This window comes from Hibiscus syriacus, unplaced genomic scaffold (genome assembly GCF_006381635.1).
Source record: "Hibiscus syriacus cultivar Baekdansim isolate YM2019G1 unplaced genomic scaffold, ASM638163v2 tig00020138_pilon, whole genome shotgun sequence".
In the NCBI taxonomy this organism is placed as follows: Eukaryota; Viridiplantae; Streptophyta; class Magnoliopsida; order Malvales; family Malvaceae; genus Hibiscus; species Hibiscus syriacus.
This window is the reverse complement of record NW_024062483.1, coordinates 260,644-286,620: the sequence shown is the minus strand read 5'-3', so window position 1 is coordinate 286,620 and position 25,977 is coordinate 260,644. Positions and strand designations below refer to the sequence as shown.

General features: G+C 33.2%; 1 protein-coding gene across 1 annotated transcript; it reads left to right on the top strand.

The window, feature by feature from the left end:
• The first annotated feature begins 20,550 nt into the window (after positions 1-20,550).
• On the top strand, positions 20,551-21,415 carry LOC120209765 (senescence-specific cysteine protease SAG12-like). Its single transcript, XM_039208684.1, has 2 exons — positions 20,551-20,983; positions 21,327-21,415. The coding sequence occupies exons 1-2, from the start codon at positions 20,551-20,553 to the stop codon at positions 21,413-21,415; spliced, it is 522 nt and encodes a 173-aa protein (XP_039064615.1).
• Positions 21,416-25,977: the final 4,562 nt, after the last annotated feature.

Sequence of the window (25,977 nt, the reverse complement as noted above, 5' to 3'; positions counted from 1 at the left end):
ACATAGGAAAGGAATATTGACGTGTTTTTTTTTAAATAATATGTCAATTTTGTTATTGAGTATTAAATTTTGAAAGAATCACCTACGATGGGTAAAATCAAGGCAACGTATGCATATGAATACAATTATTGCATTTAGAGAGAAGGTTTCGAGAAGGATATAAAATGTTAGAGAATCTCCCTCCAATGCATGATTTGTAGAACCAAAGATAATTTCAACATCATTAAAAATCACTATGACAACTATATCCAAAATTCTCTTATTTGCAGCCATCATTAAGGATGAGGGACGAATATGCACATGTAGTGAAAGTGTTAAGGGTTGTTTTTATTGTCTTTAGAAAAATGAAGACAATATTATAACTGATTTTATAAATCATCGGAGTTAAATTTTTATAATGTGTAATGTAATGTATATGTTCAAAAATCTAAATGATTATATGCAATTACTGTTATATAAATCATCATTTGGTCATTACGAGTTTATATTCATTATGTCCAAATATAGTCATGCCTATATGAGTGTACATAACATTTCAAATAACATATTCATCAAAATATTCTATTGTTGAAGTTCCTATTTTTAGCTTTGTCATGGCAACAATTTCAGTAACAATTTATTGTGAGGGAAAATCTTTCACCACCTTATTCGTCAGAGACATTCAACGTGACTTATTGATGAAAATTTCAAACAAGATTGGAGATAATCAAAATTCAACATTATCTTCACTACACTTCAAGTTTTTTCATTCTTTTCTCCCATAACATTCATCAATGGGATAACTGAACAATGATTCCACAATTCGAACCATGATTGACACATGCATTACTAATTTGATGAGTAGCGTTAACCTATTTGTCGAGTATCATAAACAAGTCACAACTTCTTCCACTTCAATTACTAAATTGGGAGACGCATTTGATAATATAGAAGTTGAATTTCAGGAACTAAAATTATTTATATATAGAAGGAAACAAGAGAAAAAATGGAGGATTAATGTTTGAATTTAACATCTAATGAGTTAACTGACTGCGAAGATTAAGATGTGGTAGGGACGAGTTAAAGCTTCTAATGTAATGTAAAAGTTCATGCTTGTAATGTTATTATAATGTAGGAGTTAATGCTTGTAAGGATCAACTTACTACTTAAGATGAAACACTTTTGCAAAACAATTATAATGGATTTTTTAAATAAAAAATTATTAGAGGAATTTGTCACCTCTGCGAGATGAGTTCCTTTAACTATTTTAATTTTTAAAAAAAATCCCAAACCAACCATGTTTCTACCCAGAAGCCCACTTGCATCTAGATTTCAATGTAAGTATGTGTCTACCCTGAAGTCGACTTGCGTCCAACAATAACTTAAACCAACCTTGTTTGTAGTTGTAAGAATGCTTGAAGGTCGAACAAAGATTTTAAAGTTAATACTATTTCAATTCTTAATTTTTAATTAAGGGATTTAATCAACAAATTTAATACATGACTGGAATAAAAGATTTTAAAGTTAATGACCAAATTAAGGCCTTGGACAAATTAAAAACAAAATCAGGATCAAATTGGATTAAATGAAAATCCAAGGAAACAAATCATATACAAGTAGCAACCAAAATGGAAGAAAACAAAGCAGGGTGCCAATGCCACAAATACCTCGCTCATAATTACGTGTTAATTTATATAGTTTACCCTAAAAATAACAACACACGATCATCCCTTAGAAATTCTCCCTAATCTCCTCTTACACATTCATGATCGAATCCTAAAGGCCACCACTACCTCGCTCGCCGATCACCGTTCAACAATGGCCATCTCTTCTTGGACCGCCATCAATAACGGTCAAAAAAGCATAAACCACTTCGCTTTCCTCTCTAAACCATGCAACTTAAGCCTTCAAACCCAAAAAAATGACCCTATCTCTTCTATTTATCTTAGACTGAGACTTCTGAGACCAACGATGCCATAAATCAACGTTTCTCTAACACTGACTGCCACTAGAAGCGATCGATTAACCTAAAACTAAACATAAAGGAACTAACCTACAAAATTTCAACGATCGATGATGCTTAGATGCATCAACTTATAATCCCGATGATAGACAACCATTGCACGCCCCGACGACGAGAGTGACACCTGAAGGTAAAAAAACTCACCATTTTTAGTCTCTTTATTTGTTTTGAATACAATCCCTCAATATAGGTTTTTGAAGAAAATGGATTTTAATACCATTTTAAGGTCTCTCTCTCTTTTTGTTCCTTCTTGGTTTGAATGAAAGAAAAACTCTTTGTATTGTTCTAAAAAATTAATCAAAAGGATCGGGATCCCATTTACAATAGCTTTCTTTTAGGTTTAAAAGAAACTCGATTACAAAATAAAAATTATAATTCATTTCCTATTTTTTTTGCATGTGTTGCTGGTCAAGCTGGCTGTTGGAGGAGCATGGTCAAGAAAAGGGGAACACTACTTCGCTGGAAGCATTGCTTGAACGGGGACCAATGCTTGTCTGGTTTATCACGTGGGAAAATCTGACGTGGCTGCTGGAATTTGAAGAATCAAGGTAGGCGGTCGATGCTTAGGACTAAAAACCCTAGGGTTTGGTTGTTTCCCAAACTAATTTAGATTATGAGCTTTGGTTGAATCGGTTTAATTTGGGATATAGATTGGGTCTTGGACTGTAACGTAGGCATTTGGACTTTTAGGTTTATAAATGGGCTTTATTTTGAATTTGGTTTATTGTTGTGATTTGAATCTATTTGGGATAATGATGAAATTTTGGATTCTAAAATAAATATGAATGGTCATCGATCCCAAATAAGCCAATCCAAATAAGCAAATGTTTGAAAATTTTCAAAGTCATCAAATTATTTCCCACCTATTTCACCAAGGCCATTCGAATCAATTCGGTGTTGATGCACGAACAACTTTCAAATTGTCATTCGAATATTTTTTATCTGATTTGATTAGTCGAACAAAATTAGGGTATCACATATGTCCCTCTTTACCTGTTATTGTGAAACAAGAATGAAGCAAAGACAAAAGATTGTCCAATATTGTCTTATCTGTCTATAACTCATGGATCCAATGTCCTTCCTCAATCTTTCATTAATTCATTGACTCATCTTTCAATCGAATTATATTCCACCTTTGAATCTGAAAATACTCTCGTTTAGGTTTGCCTCAACTCAAAAGATGATGGACTTATAAAAGACCCAATTACCCTTAATTAGAACATATCAGGATTTGTTTATGCTATTTGTTTATTTTTATTTATTTTATTTTCTCTTTTTATTTTTATCCTTTTTCGTTTCTTCCTTTCTTTTTTCTTCTATCAACTAAAAATAATATCAGATAACTGATTCAAAAGGTTTTACTCCCTTCTTGAGATGTTGCGCAAGTTCACTTATAAGAACTGCATATCCTCTTAAAAAGGTCATGTTGAGGTCAAACAAGCTCTCCTGTATGAACTTTTTCTCCCTTTGATCGTGTTGATACATCTCATTCTGTGATGGAATCTAGCAAAATGTCGGTGCAGATCAAGCTCCTTATGTGATGGATTCAACTTCTTATGTGATAGAATCGAGAAAAAAAGGAAACGTGGATCCATCTCCTTCTATGATGGAATCAAAAAGAGTGATTCCAATCCAACTTCTTACATGATAGAATTATGGGAAAATGTGACATTGATCCAACTCCTTAAGTTATGAACGAGGTAAAAAATGAATGTTAATCTATCTCCTTCGGTGGTGGAATCGAATCTTTCAAAAATTTCACTTTCGGAGAAGACTAAATGAGAACCTTTAAAAATTGCTTTTTCATTTTTTCAAATATATCAAAAGAAAACATCCTACCCGAAGGTCTTATAGATGGCCCGGAGAACTTATTATCTTGCCCGAAAGACTTACAGATAATCTGAAGGATTTAATCATTATGCTCGAAGGACTTAATGATAGCCTAAATGACTAACTCATTTTTGTAAATATTCTACTGAGTAAGAAACTTTGGAAATTGCTTTCTTACTTTTCGAAAATTTCATTTTCTGAAAATCTTAAATGAGAAACTTGAAAATTGCTTTCTCAAATATCATATGAAAACATCAAGCCTAAAGGTCTTATAGATGGCCTGAAGGACTTATCATATTGCTCTAGAGACTGACAGATGACCCTAAGGATTTAATTATCATGATCAAAAGACTTATTGAAGGCCCAAAGAGTTACTCAAACAAGAAATCTTTGAAAATCAATTTTGATTTAGGAAGAAAATGGATTTTAATACCATTTTAAGGTCTCTCTCTTTTTTGATTCCTTCGTGTTCAAATGAAAGAAAACCATTCTTATTGTTCTCAAAAAGTTGGAATTGAAATGATAGGGGTCCACTTTACAATTGCTTCTTTTAGGGTTTTATATAAACATGTTTACAAAATCAAAATTAGAATTTATTTCCTATTTTGTTTACATCTGTTGTTGGTCGAGTTGGCTGTTGGAGGAGCATGGTCGAGAGAAGGGGACCACTACTTCGCTGGAAGCATTGCTTGAACGGGGACCAATGCTTTCCTGGTCTATCACGTAGGAAAAACTGACGTGGTTACTGGAATTTGAAAAATCAAGGTAGGCGATCGATGTTTAGGACTAAAAACCCTAGGGTTTGGTTGTTTTCCAAACAAATTTAGATTATGAGCTATGGTTGAATCGGGTTAACTTGGGATATAGATTGGGTCTTCGATTATAATGTGGGCATTTGGACTTTTGGGTTAATAAATAGGTTTTATTTTTCATTTGGTTTATTGTTGTGATTTGAATCTATTTGGGATAATGATAAAATTTTGGATTCTAAAATAAATATGAATGATCACCAAGCCCAAATAAGTCATTTCAAATAAGTAAATGTTTGAAAATTTTAAAATTCTTCGAATTATTTCCCACATATTCTACCAAGGTCATTCGAATCAATTCAGTGTCGACACGTGAACAACCTTCAAATTCTCCCTCGAATATTTTTAACTGATTTTATTGGTCGAACAAAATTAGGGTATCACAGTTTTCCCTGTTTAGTTGTTATTGTGAAACAAGAATGAAGCAAAGATAAAATATAGCTTAATTTTGTTTGGTCTAACTATAACTCATGGCTCTACTATCCTTCGTCAATCATTCATTGATCCATTGACTCGTCTTTCAATCGAATGGTCTGTCCCTTTTGAATCTGAAAATACTCTCGTTTGGGTTTGCCTCAATCCCATAGATGATGGACCTATAAAAGACATAATTAACAAGTATGAGGATTTGTTTAAGTCATTTATTTTTTTATTTTTTCCTTTCTTTTTCCTCTATCAACTAAAAATAATATCAGATAATTGATTCAAAAGGTTTTACTCCCTTCTTGAGATGTTCTGCAAGTTCTCATATATAAACTGCATATTCTCTTAAAAAATTCGGGTTGAGGTCAAGCAAGCTCTTTTATCTGAACTTTTTTCTTCCTTCGATTGTGTTGATCCATTTTCTTCTGTGATATAATCTATGAAAAGGTCGATGCAGATCCAACTCCTTATGTTATGGATCCAACTCATTATGTGATGGAATCGAGCAAAAAAGGAAACATTGATCCACCTTCTATGATGGAATTGAACAAAAGCATTATGATAATCCAACTTCTTATGTGGTAGAATAGCGAACAAAAGTGATGTTGATCCAACTCCTTATGTAATGGACAAGCCAAAAAAGGAATGTTGATCCATCTCCTTTCGTTGATGGAATTGAATCTTTCAAAAATTTCATTTTCGGAGAAGATTAAATGAGAAAAATTGAAAATCATTTTCTCATTTTTTTTTGAAAATACCATATGAAAACATCCAGCCCAAAGGTCTTATAGATGGCTGAGAGAATTTATCATTTTGCTCGAAAGACTTACAGATGACCCCAATGATTTAATCATCATGCTCGAAAGTCTTACTGATGGTCGTTATGACTTACACATATTTTTTGAAATATTATATTGAATAAGAAACTTCAAAAAACGCTTTCTTACTTTTTAAAAATTTCATTTTCTAAAAATCTTAAATGAGAAAATTTGAAATTTGCTTTCTCAAATATTATATGATAATATCATGTTCGATGGTCTTATAGATGGCTCGAAGGACTTATCATCTTGCTCGAAAGACTGACAGATGACCCTAAGGATTTAATCATCATGCTCGAAAGACTTACTAATGGCCCAAAGGACTTACTCAAACAATAAATCTTTGAAAATCAATTTTGGTTTTGCAAGAAAATGAATTTTAATACCATTTTAAGGTCTCTATCTTTTTTTATTCCTTCGTGGTTCGAATGAAACAAAAACTTTCTTATCGTTCTCAAAAAAGAGGAATTGAATGGATCAGGATCCCCTTTACAATTGCTTGTTTTTGGGTTTTATAGAAACTCTTTTACAAAATCAAAATTACAATTCATTGCCTATTTTGTTTACATGTGTTGTTGGTCGAGCTGGCTATTGGAAAAGAATAGCCGAGCGAAGGGGACCACTACTTGCTGAGTCACTCACTTGGGAAGAGTTGGTGTGGCTTCTTGAATTTGAAGAATGAAGGTAGTTGACCGATGCTAAATACTAAAAACCCTAGGGTTTGGTTATTTTCCAAACAAATTTAGATTATGGGCTTTGGTTGAATCAGGTTAATTTGAGATATAGATTGGGTCTTGGATTATAATGTGGGCATTTAGACTTTTGGGTTTATAAATGGGATTTATTTTGAATATGGTTTATTGTTGTGATTTGAATCTATTTGGGACAATGATAAAATTTTGGATTATAAAATAAGTATGAATGATCGCCAAGCCCAAATAAGCCAATCCAAATAAAAAAAATGTTTGAAATTTTTCAAATTCCAAAAATTATTTCCCACCTATTCCACCAAGGTCATTCGAAGCAATTCAAGAACGATGTGCGAACAACCTTTAAATATTCTCTTGAATATTTTCGATCCAATTTGATTTATCATAAAAATTAGGATATCACAACTGTTCCTATTTGCTTGTTATTGTGAAACAAAAATGAAGCAAAGACAAAAGATAACCTAATTTTATCTGGTCTAACTATAATCATTGATCTATTGTCCTTCCTCAATCTTTCATTGAGTCATTGACTCGTATTTGAATTGAATTATATACCCCCTTTGAATATGAAAATACTATCGTTTGGGTTTGCCTCAATCCCATAGATGACGAACCAACAAAAGACACAATTACCCTTAATTAGCACATTTGAGGAGTTGTTTTTGTCATTTATTTATATTTATTTTTTCATTTTCTCTTTTTTTATTGTTTCCTTTTTTCATTTCTTTCTTTAATTTTCTTCTATCAACTAAAAATAATATCGAATAATAGATTCAAAAGGTTTTACTCCTTTCTTAAGATGCTATGCAAGTTCTCCTATATGTACTAATATTCTCTTAAAAATGTCATGTTGAGGTCTAACAATCTCTCATATATGAACTTTTTCTTCCTTGGATTGCGTTGAGCCATCTCCTTCTGTGATGGAATCGATCAAAAAGACGATGCACATCCAACTCCTTATGTGACGGATCCAACTACTTATGTGATGGAATTGAGCAGAAAAAAAAGAAACATTGATCCACCTCATTCTGTGATGAAATCGAACAAAAGAGTGATGCTAATCCCACTTATTATGTGATAGAATCGTGGAAAAATGTGATGCTGATCCAACTCCTTATGTGATGGACGAGCCAAAAATGAATTTTAATTCATTTTCTTCAGTGATGGGATCAAATCTTTCAAAAATTTCATTTTCGGAGAAGACTAAATGAGAACCTTTGAAAATCGCTTTCTCATTTTTTTTTTCAAAAATATCATATGACAACATCCAGCCCGAAGGTCTTATAAATGGCCCAGAAAACTTATCATCTTGCTCGAAAGACTTACAGATGAACCGAATGATTTAATCATCATGCTCAAAAAACTTACTAATGGCCCGAATGACTTACATATTCTTGGAAATATTCTACTGAATAAGAAACTTTGGAAACCATTTTCTTACTTTTCGAATGTTTCATTTCATAAAAATTATTAAATGAGAAACTTTGAAAATTGCTTTATCAAATCTTAGATGAAAACATCGCGCTTGACGCTCTTATAGATGGCCTGAAGGACTAATTATCTCGCTCTAAAGACTGACAAATGACCCTAAGGATTTAATCATCATGCTCAAATCTTTGAAAATCAATTTGGGTTTTGGAAGAAAATGGATTTTAATACCATTTTAAAGTCTCTCCATTTTTTGATTCCTTCGTGGTTCGAATGAAAGAAAAAATTTTTATTGTTCTAAAAAAATGGAAAATGAAATGATAAGGATCTCCTTTACAATTGCTTGTTTTTGGGTTTATAGATACCCATTTACAAAATCAAAACTACAATTTATTTCCTATTTTGTTTGCATGTGTTGTTCGTCGAGCTGGCTGTTGGAAGAGAATGGTCGAGAGAAGGGGACCACTACTTCCCTGGAAGTATTGCTTGAACGGGGAACAATGCTTGCCTAGTCTCAAGAGCTGATGTGGTTGTTGGAATTTAAATAATCAATGCAGACAACCGATGCTTAGGACTAAAAACCCTAGGGTTTGGTTATTTTCCAAAGAAATTTATATTATGGGCTTTTGTTAAATCAGGTTAACTTGGGATATAGATTAGGTTTTGGATTGTAATGTGGGCATTTGGACTTTTAGGTTTATAAATGGGCTTTATTTTGAATTTGGTTTATTGGTGTGATTTGAATATATTTGGGATAATGAAAAAATTTTATATTCTAAAATAACTATGAGTTATCACCAAGCCCAAATAGGCCAATCCAAATGAGCAAATGTTTGAAAATTTTCAAAGTCCTTGAATTATTTCCCACCTATTCCACCGAGGCCATTGGAATCAATTTGGTGTCGATAAACGAACAACCTTTAAATTTTCCCTCGAATATTTTTGATTCCATTTGATTGATCTAACAAAATTAGGGTATCACAACTGTCCTTCTTTGTTTGTTATTGTGAAACAAGAATGGAACAAAGACAAAGATAGCCTAATTTTGTCTAGTCTAACTATAACTCATGATTCTACTATTCTTCATCAATCTTTCATTGATCCATTGACTCATCTTTCAATCGAATGGTCTGCCCCCTTTGAATATGAAAATACTCTCGTTTGGGTTTGCTTCAATCCCATAGATGATGGACATGCAAAAGGCACAATTACCCTTAATTAACATGTCTGAGGATTTGTTTATTTGTTTATTTTTTCTATTTTTATTTCTTTTTATTCTATCAACTAAAAATAATATCGGATAAATAATTCAAAGGTTTTATTCCCATCTTGAGATTTTCTGGAAGTTCTCTAATATAGACTACATATTCTTTTAAAAAGGTCATGTTAAGGTTGAACAAGCTCTCTTATATGATCTTTTTCTTCTTTCGATTATGTTGATCCATTTCCTTCTATGATGAAATCAAGCAAAAGGTCGATGCAGATCTAACTCTTTATGTGATGGAATCAAGCAAAAAAGGAAACGTTGATCCACTTTCTTTTGTGATGGAATCTAACAAGACAGTGATGATAATCCAACTTCTTATGTGGTAGAATCGTAAAAAAAAGGCGATGATGATCCAACTCCTTATGTGATGGACAAGCCAAAAAACGAATGTGGATCCATCTCTTTTGGTGATGGGATCAAATATTTCAAAATTTTCATTTTCAAAGGATTAAATGAGAACCTTTGTTAATCTTTTTTATCTTTTTTTTTTTGAAAATATCATATTAAAACATCCAACCCAAAGGTCTTATAAATGGCCCAGAGAACTTATCATCTTGCTCGAAAGACTTACAGATGACCTGAAGGATTTAATCATCATGCTCAAAAGACTTACTGATGGCCCGAATGACTTACTCATTTTTGGAAATATTCTACTAAATAAGAAACTTTGGAAATCACTTACTTGAATTTCATTTTCTAAAAATCTTAAATGAGAAAATTTGAAAACCACTTTCTCAAATATCATATGAAAACATCATGCCCTAAGATCTTATAGATGGCCCGAATGACCTATCATCTGACTCGAAAGATTAACAGATAACCCTAAGGATTTAATCATCATGCTCGAAAGACTTACTCTAATACCCCAAATTTCAATTGTTGTCCAAAATATAAGTTTTAAAAGTTTGGTGGATAAAGTATAAACTTTGTAAAAGTTTAAGGACTAAAAAAGTAATTTTGAAAAATTATATTTTTAGCCTATAAATGAACAGTTTGGCCTAAAACAAGAATTTTTGTGGTAATTAGATTTTCAGTATGGGATTTGTGTTAAAAAACTATGAAGCGATAAATTTAAGTATATAAATTAGATAGTCAGATCGAACCATAATTTTACAAAAAATTAAAGGATGATAGATAAGGATTGGAAATATTATTTTTCATGTTTTAAAGCAGATAAATTTAGCATATATCAATGTAATATTTCAGAATTGATCAAACAATGGAAATTTAGTGACTAAAATGCAATTTTTGAAAATTGCATGGCAAAAGTAGAAAGTTAAAGCCAAATTGGATCATCTTTGACTAAGAAATATTTTAATAGAAGATAATGCAATGGCATTTTGTAATTATCAAGATTCAATAATGGTAAAAATTGAATTTCTCATTAATTGAATTTTAAATTCAACTGTATTATATTAAGCATGTGTTAAGGATTATTTATACTATAATAATCAAGAAAATTAACATAATTTTCATCCATTTCTCTTCTCCAAGCCGTGAGTCTCTATACAAGGTAAGAAAATTTTCAAGTTAATTTTTAAGCTTATATGATTGGTTTTTGGACTAAGTTGTGAAATAGAGAACTAATCTACATGAAATTCTCTATCATTTGATATAAATATTACATGGTTATCATGCTTATTTTAAGATATTGGAAATCAGGGTTTATGGATTTTAAAGAATTGATGAAGGATTCTTATGTTTTTTTATGTTGGAGATTAATTATATGGCTTGTGTAATAATTAAAATTATATGTAAAGCCTTGTATTAAATTCAGTTAAACTAGGGTTATAAGAGATGATTGTATTTTTATTTAATTTGATGTTGTGATGGTAAGAATAACATGAATTTGGTGTAATGAAGCTGAATTCATGCTTGAAGATGAAAAAAAACCTTGCCCTAACATACTAGGTAGATTTAGACATAGGGATACATTTGGGGGGGGAGAAACATTGAAAATTTTCTTATGGTCTAGAATTGATATTAGAAGTGTTCTATGTAATTTGGAGATTTGTTTGGATTAATTTGGAAGCTTGAAATAGAAAAATGGTTAATTTACAAGTTTTGAGAATTATGGGACATTATAGCAAGAATTTGATAATTGGGGTGTTCAATGTTGAATTTTAATTATGCAATGCTGAAATTTTAAGTTGGAAAGTTGTTTGGAACCAAATTTGGTAAATTACAAGTTGGAATTTGAAAGGTCTTGACACTTTAGGGACTTAATTGTAAGCTTATTAAATGTGAAACTATCATTTGGGTAAAATATTACTTTGCTGGAAATTTTGCTTATTTTATCTCTATCGAATCCTATATTTAAGCTTAGATTATGTTAGTTCAATATTAACATATAATTTGAATATTTTATGTTATTATATGAAGTCGCCAAACCACAATAAATTTAGTGATCCAAGTAACTCGAAAGTGAAGGAAAAAGTGTGGGATTGAGAACATTATCGTAGAGAATGTTCAATAATGTGGCAAAGGTAATTGCATATTTAATTTGTACTTATGTTATCGAACGAACATTGGCTTGCAATGAGCCAGTGACCGAGTTATTATGGTAAGCAGTGACTACTAAATATTATGTGATTTATGAGTCATGTATATAAGTTCATTTGGTAAGCTAATAGATTTATTGAATAAGCTAAGGGCATTAATTAAGGTAAGCTACCTAGAAATTATGATATGAACAATAAGTTTAGAAAATCATCATAAATTATATAGAAGTGATTAGAAAATGAAATCTATATCGTTAGATTCGTATATCAGTCTAGTTTTGTTTAAAAAAAAAATATATGAATTTTTAATCGAGCATAGATTAGAAAACAGGGCAACAGATTTTACTCAAAACAGTTTCTGTAAGTTAGCTTTGAAAATTTACTATAAATTGTACAAGTTGAGTTAGAAGAAGTGCGTTATGTGATTAGATTTGTATTTGAGTCTAGTTTTTATTGGTATAAATGGAATAATTTTTAAATATGTATATTTATATATAATATTTTTTGAAGGTAGTGTAAACTGTCATAATATGAAATTAAGATAAATAATGTAGTTGAAACAATTGAAAAACAAAGGATTAAACCTAAAGCTTAGTGAGGCTTATATTTTGATTTATAATTAAAGTGTCCAAGTGAGAACATTTAGTTTATTTAATTAATCTGATTGAGGACAACTTGTGATAAGTTAACCTCATTTTATTTCAAAGTATTTTTTTAATTTAAGTATGAATTATTTACATAATGTTTGTATAAAGTTTTATCAATGATAGGGTATGAACTGCCCACGTTCTATTTTGATGATGATAAAGTAAAAATGATTATGAATTTGAAACATTGATTATGAAACGAATAAGATATGATCTGAAAGCCCCTTGTATGTTGCATTGAGAGTTCTAGGTACAATTGACATGACATGAGGTGGAGTGATTATGATCTGGTACATTTGTGTACATTCTGTGTAGCACCGTTGATGCAAATGATATGAATGCACTTGGAGTGCATATTCTGATTGCGATGTTAGAACTGAAGTGCTTATTGTGCACACTCGTTTGACTCACGTACCTTGCATTCTCTTACATATACATTGGACTATGAAAGTAAATATGAAAGTTATTATTACAAGTATAAGAAAGTAAAGAATATGGAAATGAAATAAAAGTTATAGAATATGTATGAATGAAAAGAATAAGAATTGTTTGTTATATTTTATATTGACTTCCATGATTTTTGATAAAATCGTGAAACAATGATTTTTAAGTTTTCAAGAGGAAAACGGCTTAGATGGCTCGGTTTGAAAGTTTTAATGTTTTTGTTTAAACTACAGTTTTATGTTATATTACTTTATGATATTTATGTTTATCGCTTTACAATTGCTTGCTTTCTGGTTTTATAGAAACCCGATTACAAAATCAAAATTACAATTTATTTCCTATTTTGTTTGCATGTGTTGCTGATATGGATTTTTGGGGTCGAGCTGGATGTTGGAGGAGCATGGTCGAGGGAGGGGGGCCATTGCTTCGCTAGAAACATTGCTTGAACGGGGGACCAATGCTTGCTTGGTTTCTCATGTGGGAAGAGTTGACGTGGTTGCTGGAATTTGAAGAATCGAGGCAGACGGCTAATGCTTAGGACTGAAAACCCTGGGATTTGGTTGTTTCCCAAACTAATTTAGATTATGGAATTTTGTTGAATCATGTTAAATTGGGATATAAATAGGGTCTTGGATTGTAATGTGGGCATTTGGACTTTTGGGTTTATAAATGGACTTTATTTTGAATTTGGTTTATTGCTGTGATTTGAATCTATTTAGGATAATGATAAAATTTTGGATTCTTAAATAAATATGAATGGCCACCAAGCTCATGTAAGATAACCCAAATAAGCAAATGTTTGAAAATTTCCATAGTCATCGAATTATTTTCCACCTATTCCACCTAGGTCATTCAAATCAATTTGGTGTCGATTCGCGAACAACCTTCAAATTATCCCTTTAATATTTTTTCGATGCCATTTAATTGGTTGGACAAAATTTGGGTATTATAATTATTATATTTTATTGGTACTTGTCACGTGGGTGTGATGTTTGACTAGTTCCAAGAAAATTTATACAAAAAATTGATCCTATGAGACCAACATGCCTAGATCTATTAAATAATAATATATGTGCAAACTCATCATGGGAGGGAAACGAATTCGCCCTATACTATAGAAAATGTTTTAAATCCCAAAATAATTTTTGAACTGCACTATTGGGTTAAATAAATGTTACGCATGCATTAATGGGCTCAATTTGTTGAGAAATACTTCTTGCAATAAACTTTTTTTTTTTGAAAGAGGGTACTTTGTATTAAAGGATAACAAAGTACACCACCTCAAGGACCTCATTAAAAAACATCCATAATCCTAAATAGAGGAAAAAGAGTGTACCTTGGGATGGTAATGATCAAATACACATAAGACTCTTAAATCATTCAGACCGTACCCCCAGCCCTACCACAAGCCCCATTCCGACACATAATAAACCCACCACAGACAAACCAACAAAGTGAATAAAGGACACACTGAGAAACATACACAGACATCAAAACCCGAGGAATGAAACTAAACAACAGAACGAAACAGCAGGAACACCCATAACATGACCAAAGGCAACGCACTAAGAAATGAAAACTCACTTACAGACCATAATCCAATAAAAAATAGCCTTAAAGCTCGAAATATAACTTGCACTCACCTGAAAACTTCTTTATTTCCACAAAAGGAACAGCACGCAAGAACGCACATGTCAGAGCACCATCTCCGACAACCTCCTTATTTCCTAAAACAATGCTTACCCAAGAGCTCATTCACCCAATCGTTGAATCACCGCCTGTCAAAACTGCGAAAAACGACACTCACTGCCTCACCCACACAATGAAACTCGAACAACCAAAGAATTGCTGAATTTCCAAAGGAAACAACTCCCAAATTACAGAAGTTGTCTGTAATCTCAGACCATAACAAAACGGCCCATCATTCGACACTATGACCACGACGAATACAGCCACCTCAATCCCACAACAGGAACTGCATGCGGATACCATCTTTTCAGGGCACCATCTTACTTTTCTTTTTAAGTGATTCATTGAAACTTTCTTCTATGCCTCGAAAATAAATTTTACAGCAAAACCCTCTTGCAACCTAGGAAACATCACATCACCGACTACTGCTGAAATCGCCTCTCCACCACCTGCCGGAATGCCATCAATGAACACACAAAGCATTACACAAACACAGGAGCAACATCACACATTCAAACGCAACAGATCACCAAAGCACAAGAAAAGCAAAAGAAGACCCGGCTGAAATTCTTATAAGGCTTCTGTACGCTGAGAACACCTCAAACACTTCTTCATACGTTTTCTGCCTACGTAGTAGTGATAGTACAAGAACATATTAGATTGAAATGACATAAAACGGAAAAGAGAGGTCAAAAGTACGAAAAAATATTATATAAACTTTTTCAAAAAGAATTAACGTGTATGGTGTTTGTCGAAGGTACGTAATTACACAAGTACGAATCAGACAATAACAATATACATGTATTAATTTTATGTTCAATTATTCAATAAATATATATTTTAAAAGATTATATTTAAAGACTTGAAAAAACTTGTATCTAAACTTGCAAAGCCCCCAACTTTTTTTATATAAAGAAAGTTAATGGCACGGATAAGAGAAATGGAATCTGAACCTGGTCAAATCACTAGAAATTAATTGGCCAATGTCTACATTATCTAATGGTTTATATCACAAATAAGTATTTAAAGTATACTCATTTTTTCATTTAATTATTTAAAGTATTTTTTGGTCAAAATAAGTGTCTAAAGTATTTTTGGTCAAAATAAGTGTCTAAAGTATTTTATGTCAAAATAGGTACCTAAACTATTCAAAAAATTTCATCTAAGTTATAAAAAGTTGACATGTGACATTAATTAAAGAATATTTTAGGTACTTCGATAAAAAAATGAATACTTTAGTACATATTTTGACAAAATACTTTAGATACCTATTTTAAACAAAAATATAACTTTAAGTATTTATTTTGACTAAAAATACTTTAGGTACTTAAACTAAAAGGAGGATATAGTTTAGGTAATTATTTATTATATAAGTCTTATCTAATTGTATCTCAATGCACTCAAAATCTAAAAATTGTGTTAATGGAAGATTGATGAATAAATAGCGTTTAAAATCAGAAGGAATAACATACATTAACATACATGACCGAACCCGGTTCAATATCGACTTAAAATATTGACAATTTAGTTGAACAATCGAAAACACGAGCATTTAGAACCATCCTTTGTTCAATCTACCAAAAACATCCAATTTATATATAAGTATTTCCTAATAATCTGATAGAAAAGATTCATCTACCTGTAAACTAACCATATCCAGGAAAACAATGTCACAGAGGCAGTAAAATGTGGTACCCCATAGTAAAAAAAAGAAAATAAAAATGAAAGGCTAGCTAAAGGAGCTGGGAAGGAGCTAAAGGTAGCTAAAGGATAGCTGAGGACTTGGTAGCTGAGCTGATGACTAAGGACAGCTGGAGTGAAGCTGAGATGGTAGTTGAGTATCTGGAGTGTCGCTAGCTAGCTTGAGTGTGCCAGCTCTAACTCAACTAGCTACCTACTTGACACTACCTAAGTCTCCTAAAGCACCGAAGGAGCACCATGGTAGCAACCTCCACTTTCCTTAGGTGTGGAGAATCATGGACATCAAGCTTATTCTACATCCTAAGGTGTGGAAGACTATGTGCAAGCAAGAAGGTTGTTTTGTGCATTCACAAAGCATGTGCACCTCATGTGACTTAAGGCTAGGCTCTAAACACCAAGGGGTTTTCCAACCGATTGGCCAAGGCATGCAATCCACTCGTTTGGGCGCCAAACTCCAAGAAGCATCTCACCATTCGGCCAAATCAACACTCCCCTTCACCCAAGGCGCCAAAATGAAGCCTTTCATCACCTTTCATCAAAACAACATGCCCTCTCATTTAAACCGAACCTATATAATCATTCAATTGTCTTTGTAAAGCATTAATTATGACTTTATGTAAAGGAACAAGAGCTCACCGAAACATGTAATCATTTGTCCAAACCCCTTTCTTTTCTTATACATACTTAGGCATTTCATTTGTAAAAACATACAATCTTTTCATCAATATAATTCCTTGTGAGTTTTATCTCCTTATCCTTTGTGACTCCATTGACTTATTAACTAGTCTTACTTGTGGCGTCAATCCCTATATCTTCCATTGATACTTGTGGTTCCTAAATCTCATATCTAGTGGATCCAAGTCCTTGTTTACCACCCCTTGGAGAGAGCATATAAAGTCTGGGTCTATACTTCTTAGTATAGGTTCTTCTTTGATCCTTTCTTCAAGATACTATCACCATAACACCAACTTCATATTCCATTTCTTTCATAAGCCATACCTCACGCTACTTCACTTAAAACCAACCTTCAGTTTTTCACTTTCAGCCCTCCATTCTTACCCTACATCAACCGTCAAAGCCACTTTGATTTGTAACCATTCACTTATTCTACATGGTGTTTGCTTCCTTCCTAGATCCACAATCAAGTGAGTAGGTTAACCTTACATCAAAAGTTCAAAAAGACATTATTAATTTACTTTAGCATTCGAGATATATGAGTTCTTTAAAATTCGTTCAACCTTACATCAGACACTTATCTGTTAATTTAACAACAAAATAAGCTACAACTCAAAACAATTATCTTTTTTTTTAAAGGGGTTGCACTTTGTATTAACGAAAACAAATACAAAGTACAATATTGTCATGAGCCTCATTAAAAAACATTCCTAACCTAGATGGGAGAAAAAAGAATGCATCATAGAAGTGCCATAATCCTGCAACAACAAATAGCAGGGTCGGTACCAAACTCGACATATTGCCCTTAATAAACTAGGGATCACTAGTCCCACGAGTCTACAACAATAAGGAAGAGTACTGTAACATAAATGTATGGGAGCTCCACACGTCCTTGCCATGATAGTCTGCAAACTATTATACTACACCCCAATGACAAAACTCGCGTACCATGCCGGAGAACTCAACCAATCCGCCCGTCAAATGACCCTTATATTCAGCCACGACTCAGACCTTGACCACAATCATAGCAGTATGCCCCAACTTTAGATAAGACCAACAAACCGCCAAAACGTGAAACCAACAACTGCACTGAACTTTCACTTCACCACACTCAAGTCAAGAGCAGCACAACTGACATGGAGAACAGTTACTCTCCACTCGGTAGCAGGTTAGATCAGTCTGCTTTGTGGTCTAGCCAGCCCCAACAACTCAGACCAAAGTGGCTTCAACCAACACAGACGAGAACCAAAATTTACGCCTCACCATAGAAAAACCAGGGTATAACCATGAACACCAATAAAGTCAGAGACCACCAGGGGGGCCCTAAAACCATCAAACTTCAACTTAACAAACCAGACAAAGATAAGAGCACCATGTTAAGTCCGATTCTAACCACTACTGCAATGAACGATGGATTTAGAGAAGCTACCCACCTCTTCTATTGGATGTGCTAAGATCTATTCTTAGGCTATAAGGATCAGGACCATTTTCTCCACTGGTAGCCCTTGGAGCGAATACAACTTATCTATCAAACATGTTGCCTTATCCTAATCGAAAACCAACTTACACCAGTAGTTGAACCCCCAACTGAACCTACTAATGAAACATTGCGAGAACCTCTAAAGAACCTTTCATATCAACTCACACTACTACCAATTCTGCAAATACCACCCCATTAGACTGTCTATAGGATTAGGCTTTCGTTAACAAGCTGCGACCAACAGATTCCAGCTTATCCATACGCAAACAATAACCAAATTCAACACACCAAGATGAAAAAACTTTATCCCTATACAACAGAACCTGCAATAATACAACATATAACATGAAATAACAGAAGAAACCTCGGAATTATTTTAAATAGCTAATAGACTTCCAAGCCTGCTAAAGAAACTCCCCCGACTATAGAACAATGACCCTAGTTTACCACCCTAACTGTGAAAGTACTAGGAAATCTCATGAAATCAGAAATGGATGGTATATCATAGGGCCATTTGCTTTTAGCCCAACCACCAATTCTTAGCAAAGTTGAAACATATATACCATCAACGGAGAATTCACACCCTTTGAAAACAATATTGTTCCTATGAATCCAAATGGTCCAAATAAACCCGAAGAACGCCATGCTCCAGATGGGTTTGTCCTGTTTTCTGATTTTCTGATTGTCCCACAGGCAAACAAGGAACTTAACATTATCAGGGAACACAATGGAAACGTTCCACGACTCACACCATTTTTTTGCCAAACTTTCCATACAATCTCGCATTGATAGAATAGATGATTTGGTGTTTCTTGCTCTAATATGTAAAATACGCAACGAGCGTTCTCTGTACCTGGTATGCCCCGTCTTTGTAACTTCGTAAAGCATGGAATTCTGTTTTGCACTAACCTCCAAACGAAAGCCTCGACTTTGGGCGGTGCCAAATTGGACCACACTAGATTCCAGAACTGATCCTCGACTAAACCAACACACGAAGCTTTCATACAATACTTCTTTGGGACGTACAGTCCATCAGATGACACGCTCCACTTAACACGATCCACTGCTGCGCCAATATTCGTTACATTCTTGATAACTGCAAAGAAGCTATTCCGAACATTTACTTCCCACTCAATTAGAGATCGTCTATGTTTGATGTCCCAGACCCAGGACCCGTTGACTTTATGACCAAAATTCCTTAACCTTATCTTTTTTCTGAACCGCAATGCTATAGATTCTCGGGAAGGCTGCTTTCAGTGAGGAAACGACAGTCCAATAGCCCTTCCAAAAATCATTCTTGCTGCCATCGCCCGCAACACATATCAAATTATTCAATAGGACATCATCATCCATGTTTAGAACCTTGGTGATATTTCGCCAACACCATGATTCTTTTTTTCTTTGAGACTGACTTCGGGAGCAATGCATTCTGGTCGGGGTTATACTTGGCAGACACAACTTTCCTCCGCAAGCTGTTAGGCTGAACGCCGAACCTAACGATCCATTTATTCAGGAGCGATCGATTTCTAATATGCAAATCAAATATACCCAACCCGCCATACTCCTTGGGCACACAAATATTGCTCCACTTCACCCAGTGGATAGACCTGCCTAGGTCTTATCAAAGAAAAAAATGTCAAATTAAACCTTTTAAATATAAATCATATTAGATATTTTATTAAAATACATATGGTATATGTGATATTATCCAAAATAAAAATATGTAGAAAGGTTGACATTTTCCATTTCCATTTCCATTTTGCATCAATTATTTTCACACTTGAACAAAATCAATATCTTTCCTTTTTTTTAATTTTGGATTCGGATCTTTAAAAAATTACTTAATTGGTATCTTAAGAAGATATTCCATGCACTGATAGATTCCGTTTGAGGGTCATCAAGAGACTATTAAGGAGGGCTTAAAAGGAATGAAATCCGGTCAAAGGAAAGAAAACGAGGTAATTCAGTGATAAAGACAAAGCAAAAAAGGTATAATGTCTTGATTATTGGTTTTTTTTCTAAATTAACTTCTAAAACGACCTGTTCAATTCTCACGCATCGTGGTATATGTACAAACATGCATTGCTTCCTGCTTCTTCACAAATCAGTAATTAGCACACAAAAAAATGGGTTTAATGAATGTGTTTTCGTTTTTAATTTTTAGGTCATTGGCATCTCTTGTCACGTCCCGACCAATCCATGAAACCGCCATTGTTGAAAAACATGAGCAATGGATGGTTGATTATGGTCGAAAATATAACAGCGAATCGGAGAAGGAGAAGCGTTTTAATATATTCAAGGAGACCTTCGAATATATCGAGAGCTTCAATACTGTGGGAAACAGGAGTTTTAAGTTGGGACTGAATGAATTTGCAGATTTGATACATGATGAATTCATTGCAGCTCACACCGGATATCATAAGATGGATAGTTCTGAATCAACATCGTTTAGTTATGCAAATTATTCAGATATTTCAATGGATCAAGTGCCACTGGATATAAGCTTCGATTGGAGGGACCGAGGTCCCGTCACTCCTGTTAAACAACAGGGAAAATGCAGTAAGTTTTATTGTTATTTACTGATTTTTTTGCTAGAATTATTGTTATTAAACCCTTAATCTCTTAATTTTTATGGATTAATTGTTTTTAGAACCCTATTTATTTTAAAGTTAAACATCTTGTCCCCTCGTAGCTCAATCCTAGCTTTATCTTTGGTTCTATTCTTTCCTTTATGGAAAGATTTATTATCGAAGAGCGCAACACAAGCGAAATTTCACTCTCTTATTTTGAGTTTTGAAGGTTGTGTAAAGACTTGGGGACAATCTCTACTTTCTTTTATTATTTATTATTCAATACTAATGATAATACTTTATAACAATATTATTTTCAAATATTTTTGCAGATAGTTGTAGGGCATTTTCAGCAGTGGCAGCCATCGAATCATTAACCCAAATCAACACAGGCAAATTAACCTCATTATCGGAGCAATAGCTGGTGGATTGCAGCTGAAATGGTGGAAACCAAGGTTGCAACGGTGGAGTAATGGTGGATGCTGTTGGGAATTAAAACGAGAACGAGTAATTTTCTTATAACCAGATTAGTGAGAATGCGAAATAAAAGCGGAAAAATAATACCCGAAAATGATAACAGAGTTCAGCCAATAATGCCTATGTCTCCGGACTGCTGCAGATCTTTTACTAAAAAGAGAAAATTTACAGGTGTTTACAAAATACTCACTACTCACAAGAAAACTCTCTAGTATTGGGAGAAAGAAATGATTTGGGATGATTTTGAAGTTAAATGAGCTAGGGTATTTATAGTTGAAGTTAAAGACTAATATTTGAAAATACCCTAAAGTGCAATGATTATTAATACATATATTTTAAGGTTAAATGTTTAGTCCCTATTATGTTAATAAGCTTATATTTTTAGTCCTGAATTAATTTAGGGTAAATTAAATAATTAATCTATTATTTTAGTCGTATTTCAAATAGGGTTAATTAATTTTATTATTATATTATTTCTTTAATCATTAATCATTAGTACAATTAATATTAGTATTTTTTATTTTAGGATTATTATTATGTATAATTTATATTTTTTTTAATTTTAATATTAAATATTATAATAAAATGATTAATATTTATGTTAAAATATTACTTAGTAATTATCTATATTAAATTTGAATTTAGAAAGCAAGTCTATTATTTACTGCAAAGACATTTAATTAATAAATACTAGTACTAATTTTGGGCGTTGTGGGAATGCTAATTCTTTCCCATATGTAACCGACTCCCGAACTCATTTTTCTGGTAAGCAGACCTGAGTTGTATTATTTTAATATTATTCTTTGGAATCTTTATTAAAATAATATGACATTTTGGTGACCAAACTCACCATATAAAAGATTGGTGACGACTCTAAATTTGGTGTTTAATCTGATTCATTGAGGATAAACACTTACTTTTTCGAGACTAGTTACACCGTCTGGGGTGTACTATTTGCAGTCTCTGTCGCCAGGGTAAAGAAACGTCTTGACGGCTTGGCGACTCTGCTGGGGACTTTTTTAAAATGAGAGTCCAACTACCAATTTATTAATTAGTTGTCTTTGCAGTAAATAATAAATTTGTTTTAATTATTTTTATTACTTTGCTAACATTTGCCTTTTTTATGTCTACAAATTTAATTTTTGGATCATTAAAATAAAATAATAGGTTGTATATTATTTTTATTTTATGCTTTTCCTCACCCACTGTGCACTGCATTCATGACATGAGCTAAAACCCCGCTCTTATCCTGTTTAAGTGAATCAGAAACTATTCCCTCGTGTGGTTTACACCTTCGTATGGGATAGAGGACCATTCTTTGAGCTCACACCTTATGTTCCTCGTGTGGTTTTCACATCCGTATGGACTTAAGGAAGTGTGTTCCTTCGAATTGAACTTAATCCAAAAGTCTGTAATGGACCAGGATTAAGGGCTTGGCAGTCCAAGGGGACACCAACGAAGGACAATTCGTTGACCCTTCTTACTTTAGAGCCAAAACTCAGCATATAATAAACTTAGAACTGAAGTCTAGGTGGAGCCTAACCTGATTGAGTCTTGTAAGACTAAGTACACAAGGGAAAGCATGTTGAGCTTTTCATTTTATTTAATATTATTTTATTTTCTAAATAAATGCATGCGAACTAGAAATCATGTGGTTAGGTAATTTTTCCAAACAAAGCATGAAACTAGAAAGCATGAGGTTAGGATATGATTTGTTTCTTACTAACCAATTTTGTATATATTCTAACAAATGCACATATTAATTATTCTATTTGCATTTTCATAATCATGACATACTCAAGGGTGTTGATTCAAGAGTAATTATCAAAATCAAAGGCTTTCATTATGGAGAAAGGGTTTCATGATCAAGTAAACTGTGAAGCAGCCAAATAAGGATATCTTGAAATGTTGTTAAAGTAATTGAGGGGTATGCATGCAAAAATCCTGTTAGACTGGTACCGAAAGCCTTTTATGGTAAGAGCATCAATAGAAACAGTCACAAGGGAGAGAATTTTTATGAAGCTCAAGCCCGTTTTTGGAAAGACAAAAACAAGAAACAAAGCATAGAGGTCGAAGCCATGCTTGATGATTTTCAAAAAGTTAGTCAAACCTTCAAAGATGTTGGATTAGGAAATACTCCTGAAGAATGGATGACATAAATCATTAAACTAAAGAGTGATACAGATTACTAGAAAAAGAAAAATGATGATCAAGCAAAGAAATTCTCCTATGACTTTCAAATTGTTGAAGAAATATACAATGCAACCATCACCAATTTGGAAAAAATGTCAAGCTGAAAGCCAGATATTGAAAAAGGATATAGCCAATATGGAAATTTCATACCTGATTCATCAGTGTGAGATTAATGTTGAAATAAAATCCACTAGAGCTCAGAACCACACATTACTGAAAATGATGGATGATTATGGAGATCTGGTATAAGAACTTCTTGAGCATAAATGTTTTATGATAAAAGAAAATGAACAATTTGTCTACAAATTCAGGAAATGGCAGGTAAGATTCAAGAAAAAGAATATGACATGAAGAAAAATGTTGCTCAAGCAAGCAAGGTAGCCCACAAGCTGGTGAACTTAGCTGGTTTTACAATGAAACTGAAGCAGGATGATGATCTGATTCTAGAGCATAAATGGAAATTAACTTGGCTTTTTAAGGAGATAGAAAAATTAGGAGGGAAAGTTGTCCCTTATATGTAATGATCTCTAGATGTACTAGAAAAATCTCCTTATGTTCAATGGAAGTTGTTTTGAGATAATCACTCTTGAATTACACCTTTTTATACATGCATATTACATTCACAATCATGTTCTGCATAGCCTGATAACATGCATCAATCATGAAAACATGGGAGTAATCAGTAAAAGATTTTGAAATCAGGAGTTCTGAAAATTAGGGGCAGGTCTTAAAAAAGATTGAAAGCAATGAATGTAATATTAGCTCGAGTTAGAAGGGTTGGGAGAATCCAAGAACAACTTTTGGAAATCCAACGAGAAATGCTTGAAGAAACGAGAAAGTTCCAAGTTGAGTCCAGGGAACAAATGTCTAAGATAAGGAGTATAATGGTTACTTTGCTATATGGGGAGAAAATGTCAGAAGACCCTATTGAGCATGAAAAGATGAAAGCCTAAGGAAAAAGTTTGGATTTCACTGATATGATGACAAATAACCAAGAACCTGTTGTTGAATATAGAAATCCAACCCATTCTCACAAATCAGGAAATATGACAGATAGCATGGACATTGAAGCTGGTACAAAAACGAGAAACGTGGAACAAGTCCCATTGAAAATGGATAAAAAAGGCAAGAAGGAAAAAAGGATGACACATTTCATTCCAATTCCAATTGCGTATTAAGAGTTTTTACCTTTTCTCTTTGAAAGTGATCTTGTAACATCCATTCCTCCTAGTACTTATTTGCATCCAAATTGGAAAAATATCAAGAATCCATGCAATTATCATTCTGGAGATTTTGGTCATTCTATTAAAAGTTGTATAATGTTGAAATTAAAAGTCCAAGACCTTATGGAAAAAGGGTTATTATATTTCAAAAACGGGAAACCTAAACTCCTCAAGGAACCAAAGCTAGTTGGAAAAGAGAAATTTTCAAGTCAGATTTTCTCTCAAGACAATGGTCAAAAGTCAGACATTCAAAGAAAATGTTTTCAAGAAAGCAATAGTAAAGAAACGATCATACCAAGGGAATCTCTACCCTGTTTTCCTTCAATCTTATGTAGCAAGTTATATGCCAAATTACATGAAGTCCATCTTATTGCCCCATGTCTGGCTAAACCTTTGGTACCGCCTTACCCTAGATGGTATAATAAAAGGGTCTTTTGTGAGTATCATGCTGGAATCCGAGGACACTCCATTAAAAATTATGGCAAATTCAAACGACGAGTTCAAGATCTTGTGACTCATGGAGTTATAGAAGTGGATGCCAACATTGAATCCATTTTGATCAAACATTTGGGAGTCAACTACAGAAATGAAGTTGATAGTGTCAAAACAAATGGAGGACAAGACAAAGCCAAGGAAGATGAAGTATGTATGGAAGATTTAATTCTCGATACTTCTCTTAAGCTAAAAGATGATGCAAGAATAAGAAATGAAAAAGAAAAAGGAAAGGTAATTTGAGACTAGCCTACAGGTTTAAAAGGAAGCAAGGTTGATACAACCTTGGAGACATCCGTGTCAGATCTTCTGAAATCAAGAGAAGTAGAGGGAAATTCAAAAAGAAAAGAAAATGCTATGCCAAGTACAGCTGCAAGAAATATCCTGAGTCAGGATACAACTATTGCCACCAAAGAGATTGGTTTTGAAATTCAAACTGAGCTCAATTGCTAGTAAGGGAAGATAATGACAGGATTTGACCAAGAAATAGCTTAGGAGAAAGCTGAGATTTGTGTACTCAAAAGCAAATCAAAAGAAGTTACCCAAGAAATGATCAAGAAATAGGGGGCAAGTATCGACAAAGATCCTGCTCTGATTA